General features: G+C 41.6%; 1 protein-coding gene across 5 annotated transcripts in view; it reads left to right on the top strand.

Annotated features, from left to right (window-relative positions):
• hdac7a (histone deacetylase 7a) overlaps positions 1 to 14,423 on the top strand; it is a 69,135-nt gene that overhangs the window by 33,960 nt on the left and 20,752 nt on the right. For 4 of the 5 annotated variants that reach the window (XM_034591691.1, XM_034591690.1, XM_034591693.1 and 1 more), the window contains 5 exons: positions 10,902 to 11,092; positions 11,237 to 11,327; positions 12,155 to 12,275; positions 12,809 to 12,909; positions 14,247 to 14,369. In XM_034591691.1, the coding sequence (XP_034447582.1) occupies positions 10,902 to 11,092; positions 11,237 to 11,327; positions 12,155 to 12,275; positions 12,809 to 12,909; positions 14,247 to 14,369 (627 nt within the window). Of the gene's footprint in view, positions 1 to 3,469; positions 3,533 to 10,901; positions 11,093 to 11,236; positions 11,328 to 12,154; positions 12,276 to 12,808; positions 12,910 to 14,246; positions 14,370 to 14,423 lie in introns of those variants that run through there. The other variant, XM_034591695.1, reaches the window with a different exon arrangement.

Raw genomic sequence — 14,423 nt, 5'->3', positions numbered from 1 at the left:
AACGTTGTACAGATATTCGTGGTGTCCAGAGGATGAACCCTCACGGTTTTTCTTACGTGTGCAAGTAGTGGATGCATTGACATGTAATATGGTTACACTCATCTTTATGATGAATTGGAGCACATTAAGATATTCCTGTCGTGCCGTAATCTGTTAAAATTTTCATTTGATCCAGAACACGTTCCCTTCAGCCTCATAAAGGGTTTGTGTTTACTGCAAGTTCACAAGTTAGCATGTTGGCATGCTAACACAAAATAAGATGTGAAAATGGTAAAAAAAATTGAGTATGAGGATCAATATTGTGAGCGTTGCTTTCATCAAAAATTCAGAAAAATCGATATAGATTTGCTGATGTTGCATAAAAATTGTGATTGCAACAAGTTCCTTTTTGAGAAAACAATACAATATTCATAATTAAGTTACATACAGCAAGTATTTATCCAGTTTTAAGCCCACATCCTCTGTAATAGGATCTCTCAAACAGGTAAACGTAAATGTGAAGTAATTAGCAATCAAAGTGTGAAGAAAGCAGAAAAGCTCTTCCATGCCTGAAGCCCTTCTCTATTGAACATTACAAATGAGCTTAAATGCATGCTTGGATATTAAAGCGTGGATTTCTTTCCTGTTCGTGATGAGAACTAAAAGAATCCACCTTCCTTTCAAAGAGGTCTCACATGAAGGCCCGTAGCCAAAGAATTAAAAGTCATGTGGATGATTTAGGTGCTGCTGGTGTCCTCACTTAACCCTCTGTAGATCTGAGCACCAGCAGCATGTTCTCACTGAAGAGGGTCGCCCTGATCAAGCTAACCTTGTAATACACACACAGCAGAGGGTACTTGTTGACAACTAGACACACTACATATACACTTGAACACTCGAGTGTGCACCAACCAAGCAACATCATAAATATAGAAATAGTTTGGCGACAGTTGTAGGCAGGCAGGCCTACACATACGCACACACATAGGCACACACACGCACACGCACACACACACACACACACACACACACGCACACACACACACACACACGCACACACACAAGCCAGCGTCTGGCCAGCTGCTTTTAGTTTTGAATGGGAGTGACAGCTGTGGATTCCTCAGGATGAAGGAGGGAGAGAAAGAGAGATAGAAGTGTACGAAAGAGGGCGATAAGTTTGAGAGGGAATGAGTGTGTGTCCGTGAGAAGTGCAAAGAAAGACACGGACAAGGAGAATAAAAAGAGGTGTGGTGTGTCAAGAGAGAGAACATGAATGATTTATTTCTTATTTCTTCCTGAACCAGATTTAAAAAATCAGGCTTTAATTCTTTACATGTAATAAAACTGACAACAAAGGTAATTAAACTGAAAGGAAAAGAGTGATTAGACTTCAAGAAGACTGTGTCGTTATACATTTGGCACCATAACTTTACTTTTCTTTAAAAACATACATTGACTGATTTGAGAGTGGTTTAAGAGGCTGACCACACACACACACACGCACGTGATTCTAACTGTCAGCATCAGACTATTCATAGAGATCCTGTGTTACACAAGACCAATTTAGCAACTCTGTAGATTTTCTTAGTGAATACACCTTACCCTGCAATTTACTCTGTATGAGGAAAAATCACTTCCTATGCCGATAAATATATTTTCATAAAACAGTGAAATTAGAAAGACTATAAGAAACATAATATATAAACAGTAGCTTTCAATGTAGCTGCCCTAGATGACAAATATCTGAAGGTCTTTCCGGGGAACTTACTTTGGTTCTGATGACTTTTCACAATTTCATATAAAGAAACAGATCATTGTTTGTAACTATTAGGGGCGAGCTGGATCTCAACACAGTCCTGTGGCTGAAGACAAAAGCAATACAAACAGCATCAGACACTAAATCAGACTTATTCAGACAGAGGATCTGGAGAGAGACAGATGTCACATTTCTGCAAGAAGGTTGACTGACAGGTAATATCTGCTGGAACGCACCTCTACGCCTTCCAAACATGTAAAGTGATCCAGCGTTGCAAAAGCACTAACCGTCTGCTGAGTCACGCTGGGAAATAGTGTCCAAGACTTTTCTCTTACAGGCCATTAGGAACTGATTGTAACTGAGCCTATAGATTGAATTTCTGAGATTAGTACAGCAGAAAACAACTTTTAGAAAAAGTCACTCTCCCTCTGGGTTGTAATGCAGGCTGCTATTTGTTTTAATATAAACTATATAGCCTTTAATATACTGTGTGTCTGCATCCTGAAGTATGTTTTGGAAAGAAAAGGGAAACTCCTCACATGTAAAAGCAGCTTTCAAGGAATATTTGGAAATTTTGGGAAATTGATTTGAAACTGATAAGGTTGGAGTCAGTTTCCTCTTGCTTCTAAGCTAAGCCAAGCAAACTCATTCTACTTACAAGAACAATGCATATAGTTCCTCCAAGTTCGTCAAGGTAATACTTGTAAGTTTTGTTCATTAAGTTCCACAAACAACTGAAAAAAGAAAAAAGCCCGTTTTCCTGGCTTGTCAATCCCTGTGCCACCTGGTAGTTCTCCATGTTCCTGTAATGGGTGTTTTTGTGAGCGTGTTGCCTTCAGGGCCAGTCTTAGTCATTAATCTGAGTCCTATATCAAAGCACTCAACTTTTCTCTAAAGCCGAATGTGAGAAAGAGAGTGAGCCTAAGTCTAACTGACTGCCAGTGTTCCAGTGGGACACTTTACTGCCATAGGGCTCAAGGGCACTGCGGCAGCAGCTTCACATCGACAGCAGGGGGAGGAGAGGGGAGGAAATGGGAGTCTAAACTGAGCTCTTGCACAGGAAACCACCCCGGTTCTTTCATTGTTGTGTTTTTATAGACTCAACTTCCTGCTGGCCCGACCGCCCCCGTTACCATGGTTACAGTGCCTGTTGTATATGGGATGGATTGCAAGGATTCCTCAGTGGCAAGAGTTGACGAGCGTAAAGTGTCAAAGTGTGACACTTTAAAAAATGAGAGTGTAACAGGAGTTGAAATGTTGTTGAGCAACAGGCCCGTTGTGTGTTCAGGCCTGTGAAGATGTAAATACTTCCTACAGTGTTATTAAAGGTCTTATGTATCATTACTTCATTTCTTTCTTAGAAAAACCATTTCCTTAGCCTGAACATTTATGTTTCCAGGCTGATTTCAAATACATTATGTCTTAAATCATTCTGTCTGACATGCCTTTCCTACCTGCGTTTAAAGGGGGTTCTCCAAAAAGTCTTTTTCTGTCTGGAGTCTGCAGATACTCTGCCACATGCCCTTTTGCACCCAAGCAAGGTGCTATTGTGTGAATGAAATGGTGAAATCAACAGGTTGGCGTCAGACAGCTGTCAACAAACAGAGGCCGAGATAGCAAGAGGGAGGGAGGAGAAGAAAGAGAAGGAGTTAAAGAAAAAGAGGATGTGGCCGACAGTAAAAGATGACTGGAGGGGAGTGGAGTTCTCTGTCTAATTATAGATCCTGCTGTTAGCTGGCTGATGCAGAAGTGCTACTGGGGTTTTCACATAGCCGGATATTTACAAGACAAACACGGGTATGTGCCTTTGACTTTATTTACGGTTCACGCCTTTGTGTCTGTGTTTGTGTGTGGGAGCAGTTTGTCGCTGCCGTGAACATTTATATCTCCATAATCTGTTCCTTCAAACTTTCTCACATCTGAACTGAGAACTGGAAACCTGCTGTTTGTCAGTGTGACATACGTCTGCCTCGTCAGTCCAGTGTGCAAGAGAGAGGCAGGAACACACACACACACACACACACACACACACACACAGATTTTCTTCCTTGTTCCATTATACTCTTCCCGAGCTTCTATTACTACACTCAAGACATACCTGTATAGTGTGTATGTGTGTGTCTGTGAGAGAGCGAGAACTTGCTGTCCTATAACAGACAGTGGTCCTGGATGTTTATGGAAACTCAGTGAGGACTTAGGAAACTGGACCCGCGCTGCATTATACATCAACCTTCCTCTGTTACAGACATGCGCACACACACACACACACACACACACAAACACACACACACACAGAGGACATAACATTGACTTACATAGATTTCCTTGAGACTTACTCTGACCTTAACGTTAGCTGCTACTTGCCGAACCCTAACCTTCAACCTTAACCTAAACAGGTCTTCATCTTTACATTCATCTTTACATCATGGTGACTTGTTTTTTGTTGCCTTAAGGAAGACAAGTCACCATAATGTGACTGTGTAAGCAGATTTAGGTCCTCACCGCACACACACACACACACACACACACACACACACACACACACACACACACACACACACACACAGTCGCCTCAGTCTTACATGTATGTATAAATGCACACACACTAAAAATACAAACACAAATGTACAAATCCATGGTAACATCTCAACTGCTCTCAAACTTTCCCTCACCCACATTGTTCATCAGGATACAGACGATGACTTGACGTGCACCTTTAATATGAATGAGAACATTGAGTGTGGGAGTGGAGGCCACTGACATTGCTCTGTGTGTTATTGCCCAGTAACTGTGTCTGTTTTGGGATTGCTGCTATTTTGAGTTTGTTTAGCATCCTGTTTGTTCCTTTTAGGCCGCAGCCATATATCCTACGTGTTAATGGAGCGTCTGACTTGTGTGTGTGATCTATCTGCAGCAGCACGATTCAATCAAATGGACAACATTGACAAATTGACTCAAATTGTCCAAATAAATGTTGGAGAAAATGAAATTGTACATTTCCAGGTACAGTAAATTCCATGATCACTTTCAATCATGTTCTAAATCAACTCTGTGCAAATGCGTTGTGTTGTTAAACTTTCTAATCGAACCCCTGCGTCATTTCTATAGAATACGGTTTAAAATGCACTTTCAGCATAACGTTCAGAATCTGGTTGACTAAATAAGGAAGTGATGAATACCAAGATTTCAACAGTGCCCAACTCTCAAATGTAGTATTCTCAACGATAGCCTTAACCTCGGCTCTGCCTGAATTACAATAATCAGTGCTGTAAGAATTATTTAATCTACTGCTAAAAACTAATCTCCAAAAATAGAAGAATTCGCTGTTAAATCAGTACAAATAGAATGGTTAAACTAAAAAAGGAATTTCAAGAAGTCACTTTAACATAAAATTATAACCTGCTTCTTTCTTTTCTGACTCGTCCGAAATCATGAGATAATCATCAAAAAAGTCAATAGTGTTAAATAATCTTAATCAGGTTTGACAAAGAAACAAAAGAAAAACAACGGAAAAGTCTTAGCCATTGATATACTCATGTAATTTGCAATTTGTCAGGCATTGTTCTAAGTGTGTGATTGTTTTTGAATTCGCACTAATAGGAAACAAATTGCACTTGGATCTTTTTATTGCGTCGCCCACAGAAAGAACCTTTTCATTACGAGCATCACAGACACCCTGAGGTAGTGACATCTTTAGTCACCGAAAGTAGCCGCTGCCTGTAAAAGGTGTTGTGTGATTGAGACACACTCACGCACACGGTACAGTCAAAACAGAGGGAGGCTGTGCAGCTATATCTGGACGTGTAACAAGACACAAAGTGGTGGCGTCTGCTCGGACGGTTGTTGACTTTGCACAGCTTGAGTGCCTGTCACTAGTGGTACAGTGCAGGCTGTCAGCTCGTCCTCAGTGTGCAGAGAGTGACGAGGCTCATCTGCAGGTTGTTGCAGACTCGCCGTCCTTGTCCCTACTTTTTTTTTTATTTCACCTTTCTGTTATTCTGTCGTGTGGCTTTTTGTCTTCCCAGCTTTCTATCTGTGAGAGGGTATGGAGGGACTGAGGGACAGAGGAAGAAAACTTAAAGAGAGAGAAGGGGAGGGAGAAAGAGAACGAGCGACATTTGTATATCCTTGTCTTGCCTGTAGAACCAGTCCCTACTTAGCAGAACACATGTTCACAGTAATAGAATGGAAAGGGGAGGAATGAGTGGGAGGGAATTAACCAAATGCCAGATTGGAGGATGGACTGTCTATCGCTCTGCCTGTCAGTCAGTCACCTGCACGTACACACACACACACACACACACACTCAAGAACACAATCCTCATCTAAATCATCTTTTTGATAAATGCTACTCTCCCAACGGTCTCTAACCAGACAGACTGTATCGTACTGTGTCGTTGGTGATTTACATGACAGACTGACACACACACACACACACACACACACACACACAGATACACATACAGACACACACTGGTTAGATAACATTGTAATAGCACTGAGCAGCTTCCCCATCAGAAATACTCCAGCAAATATTGCACAGTCTCACCTTTAAACTCTGTTCTGAGGTTATTAAAGGTTATTTTATTTATATAGCACCTAATACCAGTTATCTCTGGGCACATCTCGTCCAAAGTCTTGACAATATGGCGTAGGCATCACTTTGTTTGAGTAAAGAAGTCTGCAATGTCATCCAGCACTGCAAAATATAACTCATGTTGTCTTCTTCATGCATCCTGTCCGGTGACTGCATCTTTTCATGTTCATCCTTCTACACACATGGGTGCATCATTTAATCAGACTCCACTAACAGTAAGGCCTATGGAGAGACAGTTACAAAATGCAATTACATTGTTTGGCAGACAAGTTTCAGCCACAAATAGGATCAAACATCTGTTTGACATAATGCAAATTGTCCATCTATTATCTTTATTGCTCATCCTGAGAGCGGTTGAGGGGGTGGGGCAATCCTGGTATGTCCTGGTCAGGTCACTGGTCCATCACAGGGCCGACACACAGAGACAAGCAACCACTCACACTCACATCCATGCAAAGTCAGAGTATCCAGTTAACCTGCAGGTCTTTGGACTGTGGGAGGAAGCTGAAGTGCCCAGACACAGGTAGAACATAAAAACTGTAAAACAACTGGACCAACTCTGACTCCTTTAAAGAACAACCAAAAATTAAAGATAACATATACAATTCTTCAGTAAAACGTTTAAAAAGGACTAGACCTTTGGTGAAAAGTTCGTTGTTGACTTGTGCACATTATCCAAAAATGTTTCCATCAATGTTCAAACCCAGAGAAATCTTATTTTATTCAAGGTAATGGAATGTTTCATTTTGTGTTATATCCACCTTACCTGAAAAACACTATGCTAGCTAGTTAGCCAGTCGGCTGCTTATTCCTTTCATTGTTTGTATGGTTCACAAATTGATAATTGCTATTCACTGCGTCACATGAATACAACTTTAATACACCACATCATCCGTGAACAGGATTTGTGCTGGTGTCGCGTCAAGTAAACAACTCCCATGATTCCTTTGCTGTTTCACAACATCATCAAACTAGGTCTTTTGTTGTTGTTTTAATTGAGAGCCAAACAGCCAAAGTTAAAAGAACGCATACCCCACAATTCCTGCCACATCTTGACGCACTTATACCAGAAATCAATTTGCAACTTTAAAATTCAGGTTACGAAAATCCAAATATAACACTAGTCTCAGTTGTCGCGTTCACTTCTTGATGGTGATACATTTTGTTTGAAGAACAGCGAAGCCCTGCTGCTTCTGAGCTCAGCAGGAAGATCAGGTAAATCCTCGTCATTCCACCGCTGATAAAGTTTGAGCAGTTCTTTTGTACTTGTTATTTAACTTTCCTGTAGGCTTTCTCAAGGCAAACACATTATGTCACATGCTACTGCTGCTTAGTGTGTACATGTGTGTACATGCTACTGCTGCTTAGTGTGTACATGTGTGTACATGCTACTGCTGCTTAGTGTGTACATTTGTGTTATTCTAGTACATGCCTTCCCAGCTCTATTTGCGCAGAAAGAAAAACAACTACTATTTAAATTAAATCAACACAGAATCACATTCAGATTTGTTATTCTTCTCTGAGTACTACACACAGATTTAATGAACTCTTACATGACACCACTTTTTTAAGAGAACTAAAGACAGTGTTTTATATTACTCAGCAATCCAGGACTAAACCACTTCAAGGTTTCTAGGTCACCGTGGCTACATACCAAACCTTATTATTTTTATCAGTTAGTGTGGAATAGTCAACATTTCACTAGTCATCGGTCAAAGAAACAACTGAAGGACCTGGTGTCATGCAGGTCTACTGCTGCGGTTTCATTTCACTGTACGTTATGTACGGCTATTAATCTTAAACCCTCTTTTTCTTGACAACAGTTTCTCCGAGGTCAACCTTAGCGAGTATGTTGCTGAATGCCCGACAATGAAGTACGCCGTCAAATCTGTCAATATTATTGTTCTTTGTTTTGTGTTTTTTTGGGGATGGCTGCTTGTCAAGACCCTAACTTTACCCCTAAACCTCCTCTAACATCTTCACGATCACTTACTTTGTGACTAGCTTTCGTTACAGTGCCATGCAGCAACACGCACTTCTTCAACAGACAAGAATATGGTTACTAATGTTTTAGTGACTGACCCTTTCACTCTACAAGTAACACGTTGTTAGAGTTATGAGCCGTGAGCAAGAACGCGGAAATGTCTTTATCGAAGTGGTCACAGGAAGTATCAACAAAAAGTCAATGGCAGTGGGAAGTCAATAAAAGTCACTTTGCGTTCATACCCAGTGAGACTCCACCAAGTCATACACCGATTCTAACAAACATGTAACATCCTCGGTATCATTCTGAATCCCTTTAACTTTTCTAGACATTACATTTATTCCTTTACTTCACCAACAACTGGAAACTGGGGGTGACATCACTGGTACTGCACTTGTATGTGTGTGTGTGTGTGTGTGTGTGTGTGTGTGTGTGTGTGTGTGTGTGTGTGTGTGTGTGTGTGTGTGTGTGTGTGTGTGTGTGTGTGTGTGTGTGTGTGTGTGTGTGTGTGTGTGTGTCTGGTGTTCTCTGTAGAAACAAAAGGCCCTGTGTAGGTAAATGTTGGACCAGTGTGTGTGTGTGGCTATTTATAGCAAAGGGAAGAGAGACACTGGTGTTCCCGGCTGTGTGCGTCTGTGTGTGTGAACTGTGGCAGCCTTTGTTTCCTTGTATAAGCATGTTCTCCTCTCCTTTTCCTCTGAATAATAGCCTTGTTATTCTATGCTGTCATTACCAAGAATATGTGCATCGTCGTGTGTGTGTGTGTGTGTGTGTGTGTGTGTGTGTGTGTGTGTGTGTGTGTGTGTGTGTGTGTGTGTGTGTGTGTGTGTGTGTGTGTGTGTGTGCGTGTGTGTGTGTGTGTGTGTGTGTCTGTGACACCGTGAGTGTTTACCAAGGGTTTCTGTTATTCCAGCCATGGTCGGCATGCAGACTCTCTGCATTCGTGCCTCCTAATATGGAGGAGTACTGACACTACACCCACTCACACACACACACACACACAAACACACACAAGTCTCATTAGCATCACTATTTGAGTTAAGGTGACATTGCAGTGTGTTACGTGCGATGCGAAGTCCTCCAGAATCTGCGTCAGATCCAACTTCTCTGCTTCTTCCTTCTGAGTGTAAAGCACAACCAGTCGGCCCCAGTCTCACTGTCTCACTTTACATGTTGTGATCGGAGTGAACTCTGCACTCACAGCACAGAGGGGGTGCACTCCTCACACAGTAGCAGTGGATGAAGATATCCCTTCTGAAGGATCCACTATTTTAGCATTTAGTTTTAAGCCAGACCCAGCATGCACCTGTGGGTCACACAACCGCAGGCTGGGGTGATAGATTTGGGACAGCGACGTGTTCTCCCGCTGGTGCATCAAATCAGCAGCTTCTTCTAGTGATCTTTACGGTTTTTACTTTAATCGAAGCAAAATACTTGAGTCCAAAACTACTTGCGTTAAACTAACACAAAACAAACAAAGAATAATGTAATTCATTACTTCCATCTCTGAAGTTATGTTTTCATTATTAGTTGTGGGTGAATGTCCGACCTGTGAATGTGTAAGTGAGTATGTGTGATAGTTTGTGTTTGTGGGTTTAGTTAGATTTACTGTATTAATAAATATACAAGTCTGAGACCACGGATGAGAAAGTGGTCACAGACTTTTGTATGCAGCTGTTTATCTGCAGTTGAACGTGTCCTGCTCTCTTTTTTAACATCAGGTTTATTTGGTGAATGTCGGCATGTGTTTACAGCTGTGTTTCTTTGTGAGTAAGTGTGCATTTTTGTCTGAATATGCAAGTGCGCGCACGTGTGTATGTGTCTGTGTGTGTGCACTAATATGTGTTTATGTGTCTCATAGACAGAAACCCCCTCCAGCCTTTTCCCAAGATGTTTCCTTCCTGGATCCTGTTTTTAGTGCCGCATGAGGCAATCTTTCCCATTGACTCAGCCCTGCAATGCAAATAGCCACAGAAGCATGCAAAGAGCATGGAAATGTGTGTGTATGCCTGTGTGTCTGTGTTAGACACACACAGACAGCGTGAGAGTGAGAGATGGTAGGAGTTCATGTGTAGCACTTTAAAAGAAAACCAAGACACTGTGTGTGTGTGTGTGTGTGTGTGTGTGTTATTATTAGTTTACATGTTAGCTCTTTTTTTAGTCTCTCTATCAGCAGTGGGTTTTATTGGTGTTGGTTGGTTTCATTTTGAGTTGTGGATCATTTTCTCTGGAGCAGTTTGTGGTCCAGTGTCGTGTTGGTACTGCAGAGCCCAAGTAATCTAAAACCAGAGCTCTTCATTTAATATACTGAACCTGTAGTCATACGCAATTAGATAGATAGATAGATAGATAGATAGATAGATAGATAGATAGATAGATAGATAGATAGATAGATAGATAACCTTATTGCCACAAATGAAAATGAAAGTAAATGATACATATGTGTAGGCCTGTTTATATGCCTACACATTTTTTTTAGGTCTAACCTCCGCAGAGTGTTTGTGTAAATCAGCTGTTCTTTGCAGGGATGAAGCAAATTAACCCCTTCCCCTCTCTTCCTCCCCCTCCCCCCTTTCTTTTCCCAGATCCTTCGGTGGCGGTGCCGGTGTTGTGTGCCGCCTTGTTTCCCATGGACCTCAGGGTGGGAGAGCGGGGGATGCGCCCTGGTTCGGACACGGCGCTCTTCACGCCGCTGCACCCACCTTTACTCCTCACCCAGTTCTCCTCTCAGCCCTGCACCTCCTTCTCCCAACAGCAACTGCACCAGCAAATCCGGGTAACGGATGTTAAGAACATGAAAAAAAGAGAATTGTTTGAATGAAGAAAAGAATACTGTTCATTATATTTTCCTACATGTTGATCGTACAGGACCACTTGTTTCATGCATGTTGCTATGATTTTAATGTGTCTGTGGTTTCAGTTTAATGTGGAGCAGAGGAGGCGAGAGCAGGAGCACCATGAGAAGCAGCAGGAGTTGCAGCAGCTAAAACACAAAGACAAGAGTCAACAAAGTGAGTCCACACACCCACACACACACACCCACACACACCCACACACCCACACACACACACACACACACACACACACACACACACACACACACACACACACACACACACACACACACACACACACACATTAACACTCTACATGTTGCTACAAGACGTACTCTGTTCACATTGTATTTTTTTCTTCATTTTCAATTATTTGTGCGTCTGTTAAAATAATTATGGCCCAGAGTGTTGATCATGGGTGGAGAGGAAAGTCCCCGTGAGAGATCTTTATTTCATCTTTATTCAACTGTGTTTCTCGACTTTCAAGGCTGTTTGCTTTGATATGAGCGCTAAATATAACCTGACAAGTGGAGCTGCAACAGTGGAGTCAAATATAGCTGCAGGTCTGTGCACATAAAGTCACTCGGTCAATATTGACTTCTCATCACCTCTGTGTGCACACATTTTCACACTTGTGCGCGTGCGCACACACACACACACACACACACACACACACACACACACACACACACACACACACACACACACACACACACATGCAAACAGAAATAGCAAACTTAATCTCAAACTGGTAACCTCCCTGTCTCATACTCAAAAAAACATCCATACTCTCACACTGCATGTTTGCCATTAAACTCAACTACAGTTTTGTTGAGCTGTCTCTGTTCTATGATTTACTATTAGTCACTGATTATGTGTTGCACAAATATGCAACAATGGCTGGTTGTGCGTCCTGTGCCTTTGACTTGGCCGCTCCTCCTTCTCATGATGAAGCTGTTTGTGAGTCATTTTTGTTTTTAATCGGTGGTGCTATTGACTGACAGGCGCGGTGGCCAGTTCCCTGGTAAAACAGAAACTGCAGGAGGTGATTCTTAAGAAGCGGAAACAGGCGGCGCAGGAAAGGACAAACTCCAACACTCTGCCTGCAGCTCCTGTAGCGTACAGGTGACAAAAATACACGCAAACATACACACGTGAACACACAAACATTCAATGAGCAGGAAAGGGAAATAACAAAACTCAAAATATATTTGGGCAAACAGTCTTCTAGGTCAGAGCCACCAACTATTAAAATAATGTACTTGGTGACAGTAGTAATTCTCTGACCTTTAAATGCGAATTAAAGATATGGCTTTAAACAACAACAACTTGTGACGATGTGTTATCATTAATTATGTTGTCACAATAACACCATTATGATGGACCATGATGGTTTACAAGCATATTGTTAACTTTGTATTGTATCTGGCATTGTGTTGTTTGATGTGCAGCCGCAGTGTTTTAATCATGACTTTGTTCTACAGTTAGTTTGGATGATATTTATAAGTCTATAAGGACAACAGATAAAAATGAGCCTTTACAGCAAACTCTCATTTACAGAATACATTATTAGTTAATAACATCTGCATGTAAAATACACTTTAAGTTTATAATCTAAACGTGAACTTTGATCTATTTGTGTGTGTGTGTTTCCTCAGAAATCTGGGTCCAGACCCAAGTGCATCCTCCCAACCTCTGGTGTCGTCACCGTCACAGCCGTCCCCGGAGGGTTCAGAAGGGACGCCGCTACGCAGAGCAGGTAAATCAATCATCTGATGCTCACATCACACTTGGAGCTATATTGAGTAATGATATAAGTACATGGTGCAGGTGCAATGAGGGTGTGTCAAAAACCACAGGTTAACAGGTGAAAGAAAAGATTGCGGTGCTAGGCGAATGGTTTGAAAGGGTTGTACTTTGTCTCTCAATTAATCATGGGTCTTTTTTGGGCGTAACAAACTATAAACTTATCAGCGAGCTCTTTTATTCCTTTTAAAAGCACGGTGCCCGTACACATTGTTGGATTGTTTTCATTATTTTTCAGACAGTAAGACAGAACACTTCTCTGCAGGGGAAACACTTTTACTTCGTACACAGGCAGACCGACTCTTTGTGTGTCTGTGCATCTGGTGTTTAAACGACGTGGGCGCTGGTTGGAACTAGCTTAGCCACCATTTTGTGCCATTGTCATTTATACAAAGACAGGGTCTGAAGAAGTATATTTGTAATGTTTAGGTTGCTCATAATAAAATTTCTAATTCAAGATTAAGTGACAAATTACTATAAATTAGGATGTGAATCATCATTTTTGCATTCTGCAATGACTAGAGAAATACATTATCCCGTCTTATTCACAGTCAGTGATGTATTGTGTCTCCTCTTAACTCTTTTGTGAGATAAATGCCCGGGCCACACTGCGTTGTTGAGTGTGTGTGTGTCACGGAATGTCTCCCCTACTTTCTCAGAGTGCCCACATTAAGTTCACAGCAAAATAGACGTAAACATGTCTGTATCTGTCGAATATGTTCCAAAAATAAATATTTGCAAAATTAAAGTAAACACGCTCCAGTGTAGTTTTTACAAGGTTTTACTGTTATATTGTAGAACCCGAAGATGCACGACTTCATACCGTAGAGTCCTGGCATTTAGTTGCGTAAATGGGCTGCTTTTGTTCGAGGATATACAGCAGTCATACCAGAAATCTCACATAGCAGCTCAGCAGCAGACACACGCACGTCTGTGTGAACAACAGACGTGCAAGAGACAAAGCACATCAGTGACGCGTTTGAGTGAAATACTTTACCAGTATGTTCCTAAGTAACAAATTGTAACTACCTCTTCTACTTTGTACACAACATGTCCAACCACTGCCTTTTTCACAGATGAGATTTAGACGTGACATTTGGAAAAGCACAAATGCAAACGATCAGTACAGGATTTTTTTGTGAATCTTGGCTCACTGGGAGACATGCAACCAAACAATACTTAATGTTAATACCTGTATCTATGTCTGCTGTGACCAGTCAATGTAAAAGAATAAAGTAAACCAGTTAAATCACATTACGTAACTTCCCTGCTGTTGTTTTAAATTGTCAGCATCCGAGCCCAATCTGAAGGTGAAACACAAGCTGAAGAAACACCTGAACACCCGCAAGAGCCCGCTCACCCGCAAAGAGAGTGCCCCGCCCACTGTCAGACACAGAGTACCTGACACACTGGGTAAGATCACACACACACACACACACACACACACACACACACACACACACACAC

The sequence above is a fragment of the Hippoglossus hippoglossus genome, chromosome 7 (genome assembly GCF_009819705.1).
Source record: "Hippoglossus hippoglossus isolate fHipHip1 chromosome 7, fHipHip1.pri, whole genome shotgun sequence".
NCBI classification, from domain to species: domain Eukaryota; kingdom Metazoa; phylum Chordata; class Actinopteri; order Pleuronectiformes; family Pleuronectidae; genus Hippoglossus; species Hippoglossus hippoglossus.
The sequence above is the reverse complement of the archived record's forward strand: the minus strand, read 5'-3'. Positions and strand labels throughout refer to the sequence as shown.